At 48.4% G+C, this 19,563-nt stretch overlaps 1 protein-coding gene and 1 non-coding gene across 2 annotated transcripts in view; one reads left to right on the forward strand and one right to left on the reverse strand.

Moving 5' to 3' along the window:
• The first annotated feature begins 130 nt into the window (after positions 1-130).
• C13H2orf92 (chromosome 13 C2orf92 homolog) overlaps positions 131-19,563 on the forward strand; it is a 41,750-nt gene continuing 22,317 nt past the window's right edge. The window contains exons 1-6 of the mRNA XM_028832198.2: positions 131-215; positions 4,717-4,881; positions 6,030-6,337; positions 8,415-8,582; positions 12,496-12,597; positions 14,184-14,267. Coding sequence (XP_028688031.2) covers positions 4,877-4,881; positions 6,030-6,337; positions 8,415-8,582; positions 12,496-12,597; positions 14,184-14,267 — 667 coding nt within the window. The 5' untranslated portion in view covers positions 131-215; positions 4,717-4,876. The remainder of the gene's footprint in view (positions 216-4,716; positions 4,882-6,029; positions 6,338-8,414; positions 8,583-12,495; positions 12,598-14,183; positions 14,268-19,563) is intronic.
• On the reverse strand, positions 624-764 carry LOC114672071 (U4 spliceosomal RNA). The gene has a single exon (XR_003722261.1). It is a non-coding gene; the product is annotated as a U4 spliceosomal RNA (small nuclear RNA).

The following is a 19,563-nucleotide window of genomic DNA, read 5'->3' on the forward strand; positions in this document are numbered from 1 at the left end:
CCCGACGCGGCGCCGCGCCCCTCCCTCCCCGAGCGTGCAGCCTACGCGAGCCCCGCGGGGCTTCCTGGAGGGCGGGCCCCGCGGCCAATCACCGCTCCCACCTGGTCCGATTGACAGCAGCCGCCCGGGGCTGCCAGCGCGCAGGGGGCGGGGCCTCCGGAGGCTGGCCAGCCAATTGAGGTCATCCGGAAAAAAGTGGTCGCGGTGTTGCCAAGGTAGGCTGCGCAGCGTGGGGGATTATGTCATGGCTCCGTCTTAAAGGGGACGCGGGCGGCAGAAAGTGGAGCTGGGCTGGTGTGCGGGCGCGGCCGGAGTAAGTGGAGCTGCAAAAATTCACCGGTCCAGGAAGACGTCTTTTCCGCGTCCCAGCACCTCGGGCCACGCTCCTTCGTGAGAGCGCCCTCTCCAAGGATGCTGGCCCTGGATATTTCGCCCGAAGTATTTATGTTTTTTTTTCTAGATAAGGTGTCTTGTTCTGTCGCCCAAGCTGGAAACCTTGGGCTCAAGCCATCCTCCCGCGCCAGCCAATAAGGGTGGACTACAGGCGCGCACCACTGCCCTCAACTTATTTATTTATTTATTTATTTATTTATTTATTTATTTATTTATTTTTACTGAAATAGGCTCCGTAGAGACTGTTAAAGATTGCCAATGCCGACTATATTGCAAGTCGTCACGGTGGGGTATTGGGAAAAGTTTTCAATTAGCAATAATCGTGCTTCGCATAAACCTCATTGGCCACCTTACGGCCACCGCGCAACGCTAGCTAATTAAAACAAAAATTTTTTTTTTTTTTTGAGACGAGATCTCGTTATGTTGCCTGGGCTAGTCTCGAACTCCTGAAATTAAGCAATCCTCCCGCTTAGGCCTTCCAAAGCGTTGGGATTACAGGCGTCAGCCACTGCGCACGACCCCATGATATTTCCTCGTTGAGCGCTAAAGAAAAGATCCTTTTCCTCATAAAAATCACAGTTTCGTGGTATTTTGGTCCTGGCATTTCTTGAGCACCTGCTCTGCGCCTGCGGAGCACTTCTGTCCACTTTACATAGGTTATATTAAATCCTTACAACAATATCAGGTAGTTGTCTTATTACTCCCATTTTTCAGTCAAGGTCTTCACACTTTGGTAACCTGCCCAAGATTATTGGGCGGGGAATTGGCATGCAGGTAGCCCCCTGCGCGCACTGGATTCAGCTGCTTCAAGAGTGCAAGGTACTTGAGTTCTACATTTGTTTACCAAACGGATCCATAGTTATTTCCCTGTATAGATACCTCTCCCAATGGGTTGTGAACTTAAAATTTGTAAAATTGAAGCACAGTGTTATATGGAAATGTGCAGAAATCACAAGTGTGCATGTACATTTCAATGACTGATTAAAATGTGGACACACTTGTATAACCACCGCTGAGTTCAAGAAACAACATTGTTGCTGGAAGAGGGGTCCCGATCCAGACCCCAAGGGCGGGTTATTGGATCTTGCCCAGAAGAAATTCAAGGCAAGTTGCAGAGTACAGTGAGAAGTGATTATTTATTGAAAGCTACTCAGTTACAGAGTAGGCCATCCTCAGAAAGCAAGAGGGGGAACACACCCTCTTTATTTTATTTTGTCTTTTTTTTTTTTTTTCCTTTTTGTGGAGAACAGGGTCTCGCTATATTACCCAGGCAGGTCTCGAACTCCTGGGCTCAAGCTATCCTCCCTCGTCTGCCTCCCTGAGAGCTGGGATTACAGGCGTGAGCCACCGCCCCCGGCCACCCTCTTTATTTTAAACTCTTCTTATATAGGGGTCTTACCTCTGTAAAAACTAAGCTATGTCTATATGAGGGTGGGCTGACAGCATAACAAAATTTAGTACTTTTTGATTTAAAGAAAGTTATCCTTGGCATTTTAATGCATAAATACATCAAAGCATGACTCTCTCTCTCTCTCTATATATATATATATACACATATATATATATATATATATATTTTTTTTTTTTTTTTTTTTTTTTTTGAGACAGGGTCTCACCCTGTTGCCCAAGCTGGAGTGCAGTTGCCTGATCTCAGCTCACTGCAGCCTCCACCTCCCAGGCTCAAGCTATCCAACAGCCTCAGCCTCCCGAGTAGCTGGGACCACAGGTGTGCACCATCATGCCCAGCTAATTTTTTTGTAGTTTTAGTAGAGACGGGGTTTCGCTATGTTGCCCAGGCTGGTCTCAAACTCCTGAGCTCGAGCAGTCCACTCACTTTGGACTCCCAAAGTGCTGGGATTACAGGCATGAGCCATTGAATCCTGTAACTGTAACTATCTTAAATCATATATTGTTAGGCAATATTGGAGCATCTGGACATTTTGTTGTCGTAGGAGTTTGTCTTTGCAGGCATTACTAAACTGCTGTTTTAGCCATAGCATCTTATTACCATGGGTCAGGACTGGCAAGGAATGTGCCTTGCTAGTTTTAAGATGGAGTTGGGGCCGGGCACGGTGGCTCACGTCTGTAATCCCAGCAATTTGGGAGACTGAGGCGGGCAGATCGCGAGGTCAGGAGATCGAGACCATCCTGGCTAACACGGTGAAACCCTGTCTTTACTAAAAATACAAAAAAGTAGCTGGGCGTGGTGGCACGCATCTGTAGTCCCAGCTACTCGGGAGGCTGGGGTAGGAGAATCGCTTGAACCCAGGAGGCGGAGGTTGCAGTGAGGTGAGATCACGCCACTAGCCTGGGCGACAGAGTGAGACTCCGTCTCAAAAAAAAAAAAAAAAAAGAGAAAAAGATGGAGTTGGGATGGGCATGGTAGCTCATGCCTGTAATCCCAGCACTTGTGGAGCCTGAAGTGGGTGGATTGCTTGAGCCCAGGAATTTGAGACCAGCCTGGACAACATGGCAAAACCCTGTCTCTACAAAAAATACAAAAATTAGCCAGGCATGGTGTTGTGCACCTGTAGTCCCAGCTACTCCAGAGGCTGAGGTGGGAAATCGGCTTGAGCCTGAGAGATGGAGGTTGCAGTGAGCCCAGATCGCACCATTGCACTCCAGCCTGGGTGACAGAGCCAGACCATATCTCAAAAAAAAAAAAAAAAAAAAAAAAGATGCAGTTGATTTTAAAATGGTGTCACCCTGTCTCTCCTAGGCTTCTGTTTTCTTAGCAGCGGGAACAGCCCCCCGTCAGCTCCTACCCCTTGGTCTCTGACCTGTTCCTCCTCCGAGGTGACCTCTGTCCTTAATTTTGAAAACATATTAGTGTTGCCCATAGCTGAACTTTATGCAGATGAAGTCATCAGTATGTATTCATTTGCATCTAGTGTCTATACATTCATAAAATCGATCACTGTGTAGCCATTAAAAATAATGAGAGTGCTATATAATTTCATATGAAACATACCAGGACACATTGCTCAGTAAAAGCAAAGAGAAAGCAGACACCGAGCACACACTGTTACATGCATGAGTGTCTCTGAATGGTATATGAGGCACCTTCAGGCGTCTTTTTTTTTATTTATTTTTTTGAGACAGTCTTTCTCTGTCGCCCAGGCTGGAGTGCAATGGTGCAATCTTGGTTCACTGCAAGCTCCGCCTCCCGGGTTCACGCCATTCTCCTGCCTCAGCCTCCCGAGTAGCTGGGACTACAGGCGCCCGCCACCACGCCCGGCTAGTTTTTTGTATTTTTAGTAGAGACGGGGTTTCACCATGTTAGCCAGGATGGTCTCGATCTCCTGACCTTGTGATCCGCCCACCTCGGCCTCCCACAGTGCTGGGACTCCAGGCGTCCGCCACCACACCCAGCTAATTTTTTGTATTTTTAGTAGAGATGGGGTTTTACTGTGTTAGCCAGGATGGTCTCGATCTCCTGACCTCAAGTGATCTGCCCGCCTCGGCCTGCCAAAGTGCTGGGATTACAGGCGTGAGCCACCGCACCCGGCCTGAAGATGATTGTCTTATAACAACCTATGTAACCCTTTTCATTTTTCCTTTAAAAAATGTCTTCCTTGCCGGGCGCGGTGGCTCAAGCCTGTAATCCCAGCACTTTGGGAGGCCGAGACGGGCGGATCACGAGGTCAGGAGATCGAGACCATCCTGGCTAACACGGTGAAACCCCGTCTCTACTAAAAATACAAAAAACTAGCCGGGCGAGGTGGCGGGCGCCTGTAGTCCCAGCTACTCAGGAGGCTGAGGCAGGAGAATGGCGTAAACCTGGGAGGTGGAGCTTGCAGTGAGCTGAGATCCGGCCACTGCACTCTAACCTGGGCGACAGAGCGAGACTCCGTCTCAAAAAAAAAAATAAAAAATAAAAAAATAAAAAAAAATGTCTTCCTTTACCTCGTGGAGCACATCCATTCCCATTGCTTATTCCCGTTGCAATGCCTGTTCCTGAATAAACGTCGTTGTTTTTTTAGAGATAGAGTCCATTGCTTTACTGCGATCTCACCAGTCTCCTGTCCCCAGGGCACTCCCACCCCTGGGTATTTGTACTGATCAACCAAGTTACACTTTCAGCGTTTTCAAACTCAGGCTGGAGATTTTAGACCCTCTTGAACCTCCAGGTTTCCTCTTTGCAAAGGCCAGCGGCAGAAGCAAAAGAGATGGAGCCCAGGTTAGCGTTTATTTTTCTGTTCACTGGTCATTTGGAATTTGGACATTTTCTGTCCTCTGGTTATGGTGAGGGTGTGGGTATTGTGTTGTTTTACATATTCTTTTTGGTATTTTTTGTTCTGGATTTTGTTTTTGTTTTGGAAGGTATTTTAGAGGAATGAGATCTCTGCAGCTGCCATGACCTGCTGTTACAGCTTACGTGGTGCCCCTTCTTCTTCATATGTTGAAGTCCTGGCCACCCTGCCGAACCTGAGAATGTGACTGTATTTGGCGATAGGGCCTTTACAGAGGAAATCAAGTTAAAATGAGGTAACTGGGGCAGGCCCTAATCTGATGTAATCCTGTGCTCTTAGAAGAGGAAACGTGGACTCAGATGTGTATGGAGGGAAGATGGCGTGCAAGCCCAGGGAGAAGATGGCCATCTGAGCCCACGTCCTGGAACAGGGACTTCCCTCACAGCCTCAGGAAAAATCAGCACTTCTGACTTCCTGATCTCAGACCTGCAGCCTCCAGAACTGGGAGACGATTCAGTCAGCTCCTACACAACACAGGGTTGAATTGTGCAGGTCCACTTCTATGCAGATTATTTTATTTTTTCTTTTTTGAGACAGAGTCTCTCTCTGTCGCTCAGGCTGGAGGGTAGTGGTGTGATCTTGGCTCACGGCAGCTTTCACCTCCCAGGTACAAGTGATTCTCCTGCCTCAGCCTCCCAAGTAGCTGGAACTGTGGACACGCGCCACCACACCTCGCTAATGTTTGTATTTTTAGTAGAGAAGGGGTTTCACCGCGTTGGTCAGGCTTGTCTTGAACTCCTGACCCCAAGTGATCTGTCTGCCTCGGCCTCCCAGATTGCTGAGATTACAGGCGTGACCCACCATGCCTGGCCCTACATAACTCTTTGTGCGAGTTTTTACCGCTAAAAGATATCTGCCGTGTCAGCCATGGAACACACACTGTGAGAACATGAAGCCTCAAGGGCAGGGCTGGCTACACAATTTGTGGGACCCAGTACAAAATGAACATGGGAAAAAACTAGAAAAAAGCATAGTACAAGGTACTAAAATAGAAAGATTTTTCTTTTGAAAACAGTTTAATACTTATAAGAATAGAGGGAAATAGTGACACATGAGTAACAAAATGGGCGTATCACTTGGTCTGTGCTATTTTGGTGTTATAATTTTACCTAATACAATAAATAGCAACACTTTGTTAGTGAGATGGGGTTTCACCATGTTGACCAGGCTGGTCTGGAACTCCTGACCTCAGGTGATCCACCTGCCTCAGCCTTCCAAAGTGCTGGGATTACAGGTGTGAGCCTCCGCACCCGGCTGTGATGTCTTGATTGATCACAGGATTTTTCTGGCTATTCTAACTACTTCCAATTCACTTCAGCCAATTTAGTTGAGTTTTTGTCACTTGTGACTTCAGAGTCCTGGTTAATATCCTGTTGCCCTCAGGACATGCGGGATGGAGGAAGGCACCAGGGAGCCGAGGGAAGTGAGCGGAGAGGCAGTCACTTCAGGGCCACCAGCATGGCTCCTGTCACTGTCCACAGACACAGGCCCTTCCCCTTCTCACGGGCAAGCAGGCCCCACCTCACTTCCGGGTGTGACTTCACAGACCGTCAGGTTCCGTGGTACCCTGGAGTCCACAGCTGCTGAGTCTGAAGGGTCTTCAGAAGACTGGCTTCTCCCTGATGGTTCATGGACTAAGGCAAAGATGAGCAGAGCCGTGGCCCTCTTCTTTGTGCTCTGCTGGATCCAAGGTATGTTGCTGTGGCAGCTGGAGAGAAACATGGGCCTCGCCTCGAGCCTAAGTGGGGCAGAGGAGGGCGTTCACTCACACAGTGGGGAGCACAGATGCTCTACCTACTCGACCTTCTTTACCTCCCCAAATCTACCCTTCAGGGTTTATTACTTGGGAGAAGCGGGTAACTGAAAACATTTTCCTAACTTTGAAGCTATCTCAAAATTCAGAGCTCTATAGGAGGGTGGCATACATGCATATTTTAACTTTTCATTGTAAGAATTTCCAAACATATGCAAAAGTAGAAAGATTAGTATAAAGAACCACCATGTGCTGCCGGGCGCGGTGGCTCACGCCTGTAATCCCAGCACTTTGGGAGGCTGAGGCGGGTGGATCACAAGGTCAGGAGATCGAGACCATCCTGGCTAACACAGTGAAACCCCGTCTCTACTAAAAATACAAAAAATTAGCTGGGCATGGTGGCAGGTGCCTGTAGTCCCAGCTACTCGGGAGGCTGAGGCAGGAGAATGGTGTGAACTCGGGAGGCGGAGCTTGCAGTGAGCAGAGATTGCGCCACTGCACTCCAGCCTGGGCGACGGAAGCGAGACTCTGTCTCAAAAAAAAAAAAAAACAAAAAACAGCGTTAGGCCGAGTACAGTGACTCAGTTCTGCAACCCCAGCACTTTAGGAGGCCAAGGCAGGAGGATCCCTTGAACTCTGGAGTTTGCGACAAGCCTAAGCAACAAAATGAGAGCCTGTCTGTATAAAACATTAAAAAATTAGCCATGCGGCCGGGCGCGGTGGCTCAAGCCTGTAATCCCAGCACTTTGGGAGGCCGAGACGGGCGGATCACGAGGTCAGGAGATCGAGACCATCCTGGCTAACACGGTGAAACCCCGTCTCTACTAAAAAATACAAAAAACTAGCCGGGCGAGGTGGCGGCGCCTGTAGTCCCAGCTACTCGGGAGGCTGAGGCAGGAGAATGGCGAGAACCTGGGAGGCGGAGCTTGCAGTGAGCTGAGATCCGGCCACTGCACTTCAGCCTGGGCGGCAGAGCGAGACTCCATCTCAAAAAAAAAAAAAACAAAAAAACAAAAAACAAAACAAACAAACAAAAAAATTAGCCATGCATGGTGGTGTGTGCCTGTGGTCCCAGCTACTAGGGAGGCTGAGGTAGGAGGATCACTTGAGCCCAAAAAGTTGAGGCTGCAGTAAGCTGTGATCACACCACTGCACTCAAACTTCGGCAACAGAGGGGGATCCTGTCTCAAAAAAAAAAAAGTAGTAATAACTTTATAGTGATATAATATATAATAAAATTCACCCTTAATTTTATTTTCCTATGTATTATTATTATTTTTGAGGCAGGGTCTCCCTCTGTCACCCAGGGCTGGAGTGCAGTGACACAATCACAGCTAATTGCAGCCTCCACCTTCCAGGCCCAAGGATCCTTCCTTCAGCCTCCCAAGTAGTTGGGACCACAGGCATGTACCACCACACCCAGCTAATTTTTTAAATTTTTGTAGAAATAGGGGTCTTACTGTGTTGCCCAGGCTGATCTCAAACTCTGAGGCTCAAGTGATCCTCCTACCTTGGCCTTCCAAAGTGCTGGGATTACAGGCATGAACCACCACATCTGGCCACATTTACCCTATAAAAAGTATATAATTCAGTGGTTTTTATTATACTCACACAGTTGTGAAGCATCACATCACTATCTAATTTTATTTAATTTTTAATTTTTAATTTTTTGAGGTGGAGTATAGCTCTCTCGCCCGGGCAGGAGTGCAATGGTGATATCTCGGCTCACTGCAACCCCTGCTTCCCAGGTTCAAACAGTTATCCTGCCTCAGCCTCCCAAGTTGCTGGGATTACAGGCGCGTGCCACCATGCCTGGCTAATTTACTAAATTAGTAATTACTAGTAAATTAGTAATTACTAAAATACAATTTTTAGTAGAGATGGGGTTTCATCATGTTGGCCAGGCTGGTCACGAACTCCTGACCTCAATGGATCCTCCCGTCTCAGCTTCCTGAGTGGCTGGGACCACAGGTGTACAGCACCATGCCCAGATAATTACTTTTTATTTTTTGTAGAGTCCAGGTCTCCCTATGTTCCCCAGGCTGGTCTCGAACTCCTGACCTCAAGTGATCCTCCCACCTCGACCTCCCACAGCGCTGGGATTACAGATGTGAGCCACCGCACCTGGCCTGAATTTTCCTCAAGTTCAAAAAATCCTGATGAAGGTTTGGCTAAAATATTTGGTGAGTTACCCCCCTTCCTGTGGAACCTCAGGCTGGATTTGAAGAGTTGCGTGCATGGCCCTCGTGGTCTCCCAGGTAACCTGTTCCCACTGCTGTGAAGGCAAGGCAGGTGCTCTTCCTTGAGGCTAGAATCTGTTTGTCTATGTGTCAAAGACTCAATAAATTAAGCAAAACAGACGACAGACACCTCCAAAGGACCCTGCTGAGCATGAGTGGAGCAGAGCAGGGCCGTGTGGGAGCTCACTGAGTCTGCAGCGTCAGATGCCACCTCACACCATGACACACCTGCCTCGCCAGTTTCTGCTCTGAGGCCCCAAGGCCGAGCTGAATCTCCTCCAGGGGTTCTCAGCCCTAATTGAGTATGAGAACCCCTGGGACAATCTTCTTTTTAACAATTGAGACATTCCACACACAACCCGCATCAGATTTTGGGGCGTGGGGATAGACCTTCGCATTGTAGTTTTCTAATCCTCCAGGGGACACTAGGCTGAGACTCACTGGTCCCCACTCTAAACCTTCCATGGAATGTATGAGAAAAACTGAGGCCCGGGGAAGTCCTCTTTAGCAGAGAGCTGAGACGGAGGAAAGGGTTCTGAACCACAGCTGTCGCTGAAGGAAGCTGCAAATGCCAGTGAAGTCTCTCCTGAGGGTGCCTGGGCTGTGCGTCGGGAGCGAAGGTTGAGGGTCGCCTTAGGTGTGAGAAGGAGCGACCGGGACAGTGGCACTGATGCTTCTCCCCGGGTTAGGAGGCATTCGGATCACAGAGCGATGCCTGTTCGTTCCTGCTTGCGAGGGAGCAGATCTCTCGACACCCGGTGGGTCTCCTTTCCGGCAGCTGTCCGTGTCAGGAGCGCTGGGCCTGCTCCTCCCCATGGAGCCATCACAGAGGCCTCGGGCAGTCTGCATAGACCACTGCCTGGCAGGTGACCAGGAGGGGATGAATGAGCAGATGCAGGCAGCACTTGCAGTCCCCCTCGCTGTGCCCTCAGCACCTGCTGTCTAGGAGGCAGAAGCCTTGTCTCAGCCTTGCAGGTGACCCCGGTGTCTCTGAATGTGGCCCCGTATGTGTAGAAGGTGGGTGATTGCATCTGAAGATGGGAGAAGAGTTGGGGGTTTGCGAAGCTCCCATCACCCCTCAAGAGCCCACTGACCGGCCCAGCACCCGCCAGGTGAGCCTTGGCATTGGAGGCCACAGCTCAACTCTGCAGTTCCCTCTGGGCAGCATTTCCAGGGACTTGAAGGTCCCCATGGTCCTCGAGGAGGGGTGGTGAGAGCAGCTCCTCATTGTCCTGGTGACCCTGATGGTTCATTTTCTGGTGTTTCTGTGGCGAGCTCCTGTGACGTCGAGCGAGTGAAAACCACCGAGAACCAGCAGCCCCAGAAATGCACCGAGAATAAATACAGGATGAGTGGGGTTTGTGAGGACTGTTTTCTGTGTCTTAGCAGGGACAGCCTGGAAGGGGAAAGTAAAACTTCTGCTTCCCAGGGAAGCCAGAAGCCTGAGAACTTAAAAGGGAAGGAGAACTTAACATATTTCAAAAATGTAACCCTCATGGATTAGCAACAGTTTTCCAAAGAAAGAGCTTTCCGAGCTTATAGAATCCGTTCTGCTTTGTTTCTGCCCCCGTGGCTCCCACCCCTGTTTTTGTGGGTGCAGTTTTTTTTTTTTTTTTTTTGAGACGGAGCCTCGCTCTGTCGCCCAGGCTGGAGTGCGGTGGCCGGATCTCAGCTCACTGCAAGCTCCGCCTCCCGGGTTCCCGCCATTCTCCGGCCTCAGCCTCCCGAGTAGCTGGGACTACAGGCGCCCGCCACCTCGCCCGGCTGGTTTTTTGTATTTTTTAGTAGAGACGGGTTTCACCGGGTTCGCCAGGATGGTCTCGATCTCCTGACCTCGTGATCCACCCGTCTCGGCCTCCCAAAGTGCTGGGATTACAGGCGTGAGCCACCGCGCCCGGCCATGGGTGCAGTTTTCATACAGAACATTTGGACACAGGCTTCAAAAGTCTCTGAAGACGGCTTTCTCCTTTGGGTCTGTCAGGTCCCGGCAGTCGCGTCCCAGGAAGGGCTGGGGTCAGGCTCCTTGCTCCCCATCCTTCTTCAGTGGCACGAAGGGTGGGGTGGAGGGTGTGAGTCACGTGTGATCTTGGTGTGGGCTGTGGCCGGTCTGCAGCGCCCCTTCAATGACTGCTTCAAGGGCTTTTCATGATGCTGTAGCTCATGAGTTAGTGTTTCCTAGAGGCTGTTTCCAGGTGTCTTACGTGTCACACACTAGCCCACCAGGGCTGGAGTGAGATCATGAGCACCCGATTGTTGGTGAAGGGAGTTGACAGAGACATTGAATGTCAGTGAACAGGAGTGACCTTGGGTCTCAGTAAATACTGTGGTCAACTGAATCCAGAACCCAGCCTCACCAGCAGGGCCCCCTTCCTCCGGAAGGCTGCTTAGCCGTGGACCTGTGTTCTGGCTGCTGCGGGCCGAGCTGGTTTTCTTTTTTTTTTTGAGGCGGAGTCTCGCTCTGTCACCCAGGCTGGAGTGCAGTGGCGCGATCTCAGCTCAGTGCAAGCTCCGCCTCCCGAGTTCCCGCCATTCTCCTGCCTCAGCCTCCGGAGTAGCTGGGACGACAGGCGCCGCCACCACGCCCGGCTAGTTTTTTGTATTTTTAGTAGAGACGGGGTTTCACCGTGTTAGCCGGGATGGTCTCGATCTCCTGACCTCGTGATCCGCCCGCCTCGGCCTCCCACAGTGCTGGGATTACAGGCTTGAGCCACCGTGCCCGGCCAGGCCGAGCTGGTTTTCTTCCCCTCCTGTCTTCCCTGGCCCTTGCTTTGTAGTTCTGTGTGACTGTGTCGTGTCTGGTTATATCTGTGTATACTTCTGCCTCTCCCACTATCTAGATGGCTCGGGGAGGCACACCACACACCAGGTCACCTTCCTCCCTGAACCCCCAGCACCTCGTCCTGTGTCTGTGCAGAGATAAGGCTGGTTGAAAGCTTGTGTGAATGATCTGAAGTCTTCTACTCTAGTCCAGTCTCCAGGAGCATTGTGATCTTTAGGAGCATGGGCTTGGTTCCTCTGTACAGTAATGGGTCATAAAAGTGAGTGGTCAAGATCATCCCAGTGAGGGCAGTCCATGTGGTGTCATAGTTGCTGTACCAGTTAAGAATGCGCCTGGGCCGGGCACGGTGGCTCACGCTTGTAATCCCAGCACTTTGGGAGGCTGAGGTGGGCAGATCATGAGGTCAGGAGATCGAGGCCAGCCTGGCTAACACGGTGAAACCGTGTCTCTACTAAAAATACAAAAAATTAGCCGGGCGAGGTGGCGGGCGCCTGTAGTCCCAGCTACTCCTCAGGAGACTGAGGCAGGAGAATGGCATGAACCCGGGAGGTAGAGATTGCAGCGAGCTGAGATCGCACCACTGCACTCCAGCCTGGGCGACAGAGTGAGACTCTGTCTCAAAAAAAAAAAAAAAAAAAAAAAAAAAGAATGCAATTACCTGGAAACCTGACGTACAGTGGCTTAAACAAAGAGTGGTTTTTTTTCCTTCTGTCATAGCAATCTGGGAGCGGCCACTGTGGCTTTGGCGCAGGAGGCTGGGAAAGGCCGCTTCTCTGATATCATCGGGGGCCTCCCCAGCGCTTGTGTGGCAGACTGACAACAGGAAGAAGGAGGAGAATGAGGGCACTGAGTATCATGAGATTTGGGGTCATATATCTTTAGTGGGCAGTGTTTGCCACCCCGAATGTCTCCTGCCATTAAAATGTTCTGCAAGTGATTTAGGTAGTTGGAGTTTCCTTCCCTATAATGTCCAACATCCATTGAGTTTGTGTCATGCATTCGTTGTATTCATCGTCTGCTTTAGGTACTTAGCAAACTATTGCTGGTATTAACATGCCTTTGTTTACTTCACTGCAGATGAAATTCTGCTGCAAGTGTTTTCCAAGGCTCCATATGACCCATCGTTTGATGAAACAAGAACAGCAGTCAGATCCATTACAAAGAGAAACACACAAAAAAGCAAGTACATGTCAGTAACCTGACATGCGTATGTACCTCTGCAGACCTCTGTGTTATCTCAAATGTGCGATGCTAGCATTTTAGCGTTCCTTAAATTAACTACTGGGGTGGTGGGGGGCAAAGCCAAACTGAGATGTGAAGAACTCTCTGAAATCCCCTCTACAATCTTCCTCCCAATATGGGAGTCTATAGGCTTCAGTGTGGATATCCCTGTATTTTGGGGTGATCCCTGATGTGCAGTGTCAGGCACGTTCTGCCACTGTGGAGGCTGTGCAGAGGACAGAAGCCCGGCTTGCAAGTGGGGTTCACTGTTCCTTGTAACAGGAGCTATGAGCTATAAAGCTATTCACCAGCACTTTTTAGGTCACTGCCCGTGAGTGCCCAAGTCACCGGCTTGGGAGAACAATGTCTTCCTACATCCCTCCCTGTCACCCCTGCCGTCATTCTACCCCATCCTCTGTAAAATATTTGCCCGGAGAAGCAGAGCTGATTTCTCCTCCAGCACTGATGCTCCAATGCCAATGCTGAGAGGAAGCAGCTGGCCACGTATGCAAAAATAATGCATATTAACCCCAAATCACATGAAGAAAAGAGAAACCCTGGAAGGTGGACATCATGTGAATTAGGAAGAAAAGTAACAACGAGTAATTAGTTATCAGAATAAACCAGCTTTGTGTGCCGTGAATTATAAGACTCTCAGTAAAGCAGTTTAGTAACTAATCACTCTGCCAATGCATTCCATAAGCCTTTGAGAAAAGATATGAATATTTCACTGCATAATCTCAGTAGCTTGCCCTGAATCATGTTTTATGATGCTCCCTTGGCTGATACATTATGAGGAATACTTTTTTTTTTTTTTTTGAGACGGAGTCTGGTTCTGTCGCCCAGGCTGGAGTGCAGTGGTGTGATCTCAGCTCACTGCAAGCTCCACCTCCCGGGTTCACGCCATTCTCCTGCCTCAGCCTCTGAGTAGCTGGGACTGCAGGCGCCCGCCACCATGCCTGGCTAATTTTTTGCATTTTTAGTAGAGACGGGGTTTCACCGTGTTAGCCAGGATGGTCTCGATCTCCTGACCTCGTGATCCACCCGCCTCGGCCTCCCAAAGTGCTGGGATTACAGGCGTGAACCACTGCGCCTGGCCACTAGGAACACATTTTTAGCAAAGTGCTTGCCTGATTAAGTATATCTTTTCTTAATGATTCATCAGTGTCTTATTAACAGAGAACTGTCCACTTGTCATTTATTGGATCAAAGTGATTGTGCTTGAAATCGTTTGGCATACACCATGTAGGCCTTTCTACCAGTTTTCCCGTAGAGTTAATCCTGCCCTGTGCACAAATCTCTCAATGCTTATGCATATTGTCTGTCAAGAGACCATGTGAAAATGAGCTTAGCCCCTGGTGTTGTGTTGGAACTTCAGATTCTTGCAGACACTTCATGACTGTCTGTGACACTCAGAACAGGTGGGTTCAGGCCAAGTGCATGATGCTGTCCTCAAAATGCCGTGCAGAAGAGTATCAATTTAAAGGGAATACCTGCAGATCCAATGAAAGACTTAATCACAGCCATGGTTTATTTTCCCATAGGCTATTCCCAACCAAAGAGCTTGAACGATGCTGTATTTGCATCAGGTTCAAAGGAACGAGAGGAACATTTGGCTAAAATATTTGGTAAGTAGCCTCCTGCTCTGAAGCCTTTAGCCTGTGTTTGAAGAGTTACCTGCTTGCATGCTTGTCCCGGGTTGTCACTCAAGTAGCCTGTTCCTGCTGCCTTGAGGGGAAAGCAGCTGCTTTGCCTTGAGGCTAGAATCTGTTTCTCCTTGAGTCAAAACCTCAATAAATTAAGCCCAACGTGGAAAATAAACACCTGGAAAGGATCCTGCTCCTCAAAGAGTGATCTCTGGAGCAGGAGCGTCTGGTAGTGTGAGAATACCCTGGGGAGACTGTTTAAAAGAGACACCCCAGGCCGGGCACGGTGACTCAGGCCTGTAATCCCAGCACTTTGGGAGGCTGAGGTGGGTGGATCACCTGAGGTCAGGAGTTTGAGACCAGCCTGGCCAACATGGTGAAACCCCATCTCTACTAAAAATACAAGAATCAGCCGGGCGTGGTGGCACGCACCTGTAATCCCAGCTACTCGGGAAGCTGAGGCAGGATAATTGCTTGAACCCTGGAGGTGGAACTTGCAGTGAGCTGAGATCATGCCACTGCACTCCAGCCTGGGCAACAGAGCAAGGCTCCATCTCAAAAAAAAGAAAAAAAGAAAAAGGATAAAAAGAGACACCCCTTGGCCGGGCGCGGTGCCTCATACCTATGATCCCAGGGCTTTGGGAGGCCAAGGCGAGAGGACTGCTGGAGGGCAGAAGTTTGGGACCAGCCTGAGCAACATACCAAAAACCGCTAAAACAACTCCCCCCGACACATGACAAATTAGCCAAGTGTGGTGGCGTGTGCCTGTGGTCCTAGCTACTCGGGAGGCTGAGGTGGTGGAGCAGGACGAGTCACAGACAAAACTCCTCAGACACCGAGTTACAGAAGGAAGGGGTTTATTCGGCCGGGGGCATTGGCAAGACTCCTGTCTCAAGAGCCGAGCTCCCCAAGTGAACAATTCCTGTCCCTTTTGAGGGCTCACAACTCTCAGGGGGTGCGTGCGAGAGGGGCGTGACTGATTGAGCAAGCAGGGGGTACGTGACTGGGGGCTGCAGGCACCGGTAATTAGATGGGAACAAAACAGGACAGGGATTTTCACAGTGCATTTCTATACAATATCTGTGATCTATAGATAACATAACCGATTAGGTCAGGGGTTGATCTTTAACTACCAGGCGCAGGGTGCGGTGCCGGGCTGTCTGCTTGCGGATTTCATTTCTGCCTTTTAGTTTTTACTTTTTCTTTCTTTGGAGGCAGAAATTGGGCATAAGACAATATGAGGGGTGGTCTCCTCCCTTAGTGGGAGGATCTTTTGAGCCCAGGAGTTTGAGGCTGCCATGAGCTATGATTGTGCCACTGTACTCCAGCCTGGGCAGCAGAGCTATACTGTCTATTAAAAAAAGAGAGAGAGAGAGATGCTTATTTCACGTTCAGTGATCATTTATGTGAGGTGGGGTGAGACCTTTGCATCACTAGGTTTTAAAGCCCGTCAGGTGATTCTAGGCTGTGATTCATTCATCTGCTCCAAGCTTCTCATTTACTATTTGAGAAAAACGAAGGCCCAGATGGAAGGTGGTGGGGCAGGGAGCTCCAGGAATCCGTCCCTTTACCAAAACAACAATTTAGCTGGCAAGAACTTCATTAAGTAGCCATGGAATATTGGCGTCTAGTAGAACACTTGCGGTGTCCAAGAGTGAGCTTGATGAAGAGGTTGCCGAATTTCAGCATTTTGGGTAGTGGCTACCAGCCTCCCTTCCCAAGCCCTGTGGCAAGCAGGAGTGTGGAGAGCAGTCCACATTCCTAGCAAGGATTGCTGGTGCCAGGGTGGGCAATAGAGACCTGTCTTCTAAAACTCAGGTTGTGTATTTGATTGCTGGTTGCTATTTTAGAACACCAAGGGGCTAACACTAAGACTGACCATTGTTTTAACTGGCATTGTTAAATGCCAGTTAAAAAACTCTGTGGGGGCCGGGCGCGGTGGCTCAAGCCTGTAATCCCAGCACTTTGGGAGGCCGAGACGGGCGGATCACGAGGTCAGGAGATCGAGACCATCCTGGCTAACACGGTGAAACCCCGTCTCTACTAAAAAAATACAAAAAAACTAGCCGGGCGAGGTGGCGGGCGCCTGTAGTCCCAGCTACTCGGAGGCTGAGGCAGGAGAATGGCGTGAACCCGGGAGGCGGAGCTTGCAGTGAGCTGAGATCCGGCCACTGCACTCCAGCCTGGGCGGCAGAGCGAGACTCCGTCTCAAAAAAAAAAAAAAAAAAAAAAAAAAAAAAAAAAAAAACTCTGTGGGCTGAAGAGGCTTCCAAGCAACCCTGTTGAGGGGATTTAAGGAAATAAGGTTTTTTGTTTTTCTCTTTTTGGAGATAGACACTTAAGGAAACTTTTGTCAGGTCGTTGGCTAACTTCAGATATAAGAAAACAGAAAATTCAGCATTCTCACAACAAGAACTACACACTTTGCAAAACTAGTTTGGAAAAGTTACAAAAAAATTGCTTCAGCCTTCAATAAAGCAAAAATCAACAATCACTGAAAGAGACTATTAGGTTTCCAGAGTTATTAAAATGTAATACACAGAATGTCCATCTCTCAACATAAAATTATAAAACATACAAAGAAACAGGAAAGGACGGCTCATTCACAGGAAAAAGGAATTTGGCAGAACTGGTTCCTGAGGAAACCTGGGAATTAAAATTACTACACAAGATGTTAAATCAACTGTCTTCAAATGTTTACTGAACTTAAAGGAGACCATTAACAAATAAGGAAATCAGGAAAACAATATATAAATAATATCAATAAAGAGATAGAAATTCTTGAAAAGAGCCAAAAAAATTCTGGAGCTGAAAAGTATAATAAATGAATACTTGGCTCATGCCCATTAATCCCAGAACTTTAGGAGGCCAAGGCAGGTAGATCACGAGGTCAGGAGATTGAGACCATCCTGGCTAACATGGTGAAATCCTGTCTCTACTAAAAATACAAAAAATTAGCTGGGTGTGGTGGTGGGCACCTGTAGTCCCAGCTACTCGGGAGGCTGAGGCAGGAGAATGGCATGAACCTGGGAGGCGGAGCTTGCAGTGAGCCAAGATGGTGCCACTGCACTCCAGCCTGGGCAACAGAGCAAGACTGTCTCGGAAAAAAAAAAAAAAAAAAGAAAGGATCAGCACTCTTGAAGATAAGACATTGAAAGTATCCAGGCTGAGATGCAGAAAGAAAAAAAAAAGAGAAAATGAGTAGAACATGTGGGACTTGTGGAGCATCATCAGGCATACTAAAATATACATTATGGGAATCTCAGAAGGAGAAGACAGAGAGAGAGACCCGAAGTGAATGTTTGAATAAAGAATGGCTCCAAACTTCTTGAATATGTTGAAAGACATGAATATGCACATTCAAGTTGCTCAATGAACTCCAAGCACAATACTCAGAGATTCACAGTGAAACACGTTATCATCAAATTGTCAAAATCCATACACAAAGGGAATCTTGAAAGCAGTAACAGAGAAGTGACTCATAGCATAAAAGGAACCCTCAGTAAAATTCACCACTCATTTCTCCTCAACAACCACAGAGGATAGAAGGCAGGATGGCACATTCAAAGTTCTGAAAGAAAAATAATGTAATCAGCAGGGCATGGTGGCTCATGCCTGTAATCCCAGCACTTTGGGAGGCCGATGTGGGCAGATCACATGAGCCCAGGAATTCAAGACCAGCCTGGGCAATATGGCAAAACCCTGTCTCTACTAAAAATACAGAAAAAAAAAAAGTTAGTTGGGTGTGATGGTGCACACCTGTAGTCCCAGCTATTCAGCAAACTGAAGCGGGAGGATCACCTGAGCCTGGGAAGCCCAGGCTGCAGTGAGCTGAGATTGTGCCACTGCATTCCACCCTGGGTGATGGGAGTGAGATCCTTTCTTGAAAAAAAAAAAAAGAAAAATACTGTCAAGCAAGAGTTATCTGACAAAATTATCTTTCCAGAATAAAAGAGAAATAGAACATTTTCAGATAAACAAAAGCTGAGAGACCCGCCTTATGAGAAATGGCAAAGAGAGCCCTTCAGGCTGAAATGAAGGGACGTTTGACAGTCACTTGAAGACATAAGAAAAAAAAATGCTGGCAAAGGTAACTACCAGTTCTAAAAGTCTTATTGTACTTTAGGTTTCATCTATAACTTCTGCCTTTTAAAAATATTACTTAAAAGGCGAATGCATGAGATAATAATTACACATCTGTTAATGGTCTTACAATGTATAAGGATAGATTCTGTAATAACAACAATATAAAGGCAAGGGAATAGAGATATATATGTGCAGAGTGTTTGTATACTATTGAAACTAAGTTGATACCATGCAAACTAGGTTGTTATAAATTTAAGATAACTAGGTGTTTAAGTTTAAACAGTTTTTTTTTTTTTTTTTGAGACGGAGTCTCGCTCTGTTGCCCAGGCTGGAGTGCAGTGGCTGGATCTCGACTCACTGCAAGCTCCGCCTCCCGGGTTCATGCCATTCTCCTGCCTCAGCCTCCCAAGTAGCTGGGACTACAGGCGCCCACCACCTTGCCCAGCTAGTTTTTTGTATTTTTTAGTAGAGACGGGGTTTCACTGGTTAGCCGGGATGGTCTCGATCTCCTGACCTCGTGATCCACCCATCTTGGCCTCCCAAAGTGCTGGGATTACAGGCTTGAGCCACCGCGCCCGGCTAAACAAATTTTAACTTAACTAGTTTAGGTGTTTCCAAGGTAACCAGTAAATAATAACTAAAAAAAGATGGAATAAAAGAGTTGAAGCCATGCAGGGTGGCTCATGCCTGTAATCCCAGCCCTTTGGGAGGCTGAGGTTGGGGGATCACCTGAGGGCAGGAGTTTGAGACCAGCCTGGCCAACATGATGAAACCCTGTCTCTACTAAAAATACAAAAATTAGCCGGGTGTGGTGGCAGGTGTCTGTAATCCCAGCTACTTGGGAGCCTGAGGCAGGAGAATTGCTTGAACCTGGGAGGCGGAGGTTGCCATGACCTGAGATCATGCCATTGCACTCCAGCCTGGGCAACAAGAGCGATACTCTATCTCAAAAAAAAAAAAAAAAAAAAAAAAGAAAAGAAGAAGAAAGAGTCAAATGGAACATTATAAAGAACCAACTTAAAAAAAAAAAAAGCAGTAATGGGGGAATGAGGAGCAAAAGAAAACACACACAAAACACAAACCCCTAAATGACCGAAAACACAACACACATATACACAACAAATAGCAAAATGGCCGGGCCTGGTGGCCCATGCCTGTAAGCCCAGCACTTTGGGAGGCTGAGGCGGGCAGA

Source organism: Macaca mulatta, chromosome 13, assembly GCF_049350105.2.
Source record: "Macaca mulatta isolate MMU2019108-1 chromosome 13, T2T-MMU8v2.0, whole genome shotgun sequence".
NCBI lineage: Eukaryota > Metazoa > Chordata > Mammalia > Primates > Cercopithecidae > Macaca > Macaca mulatta.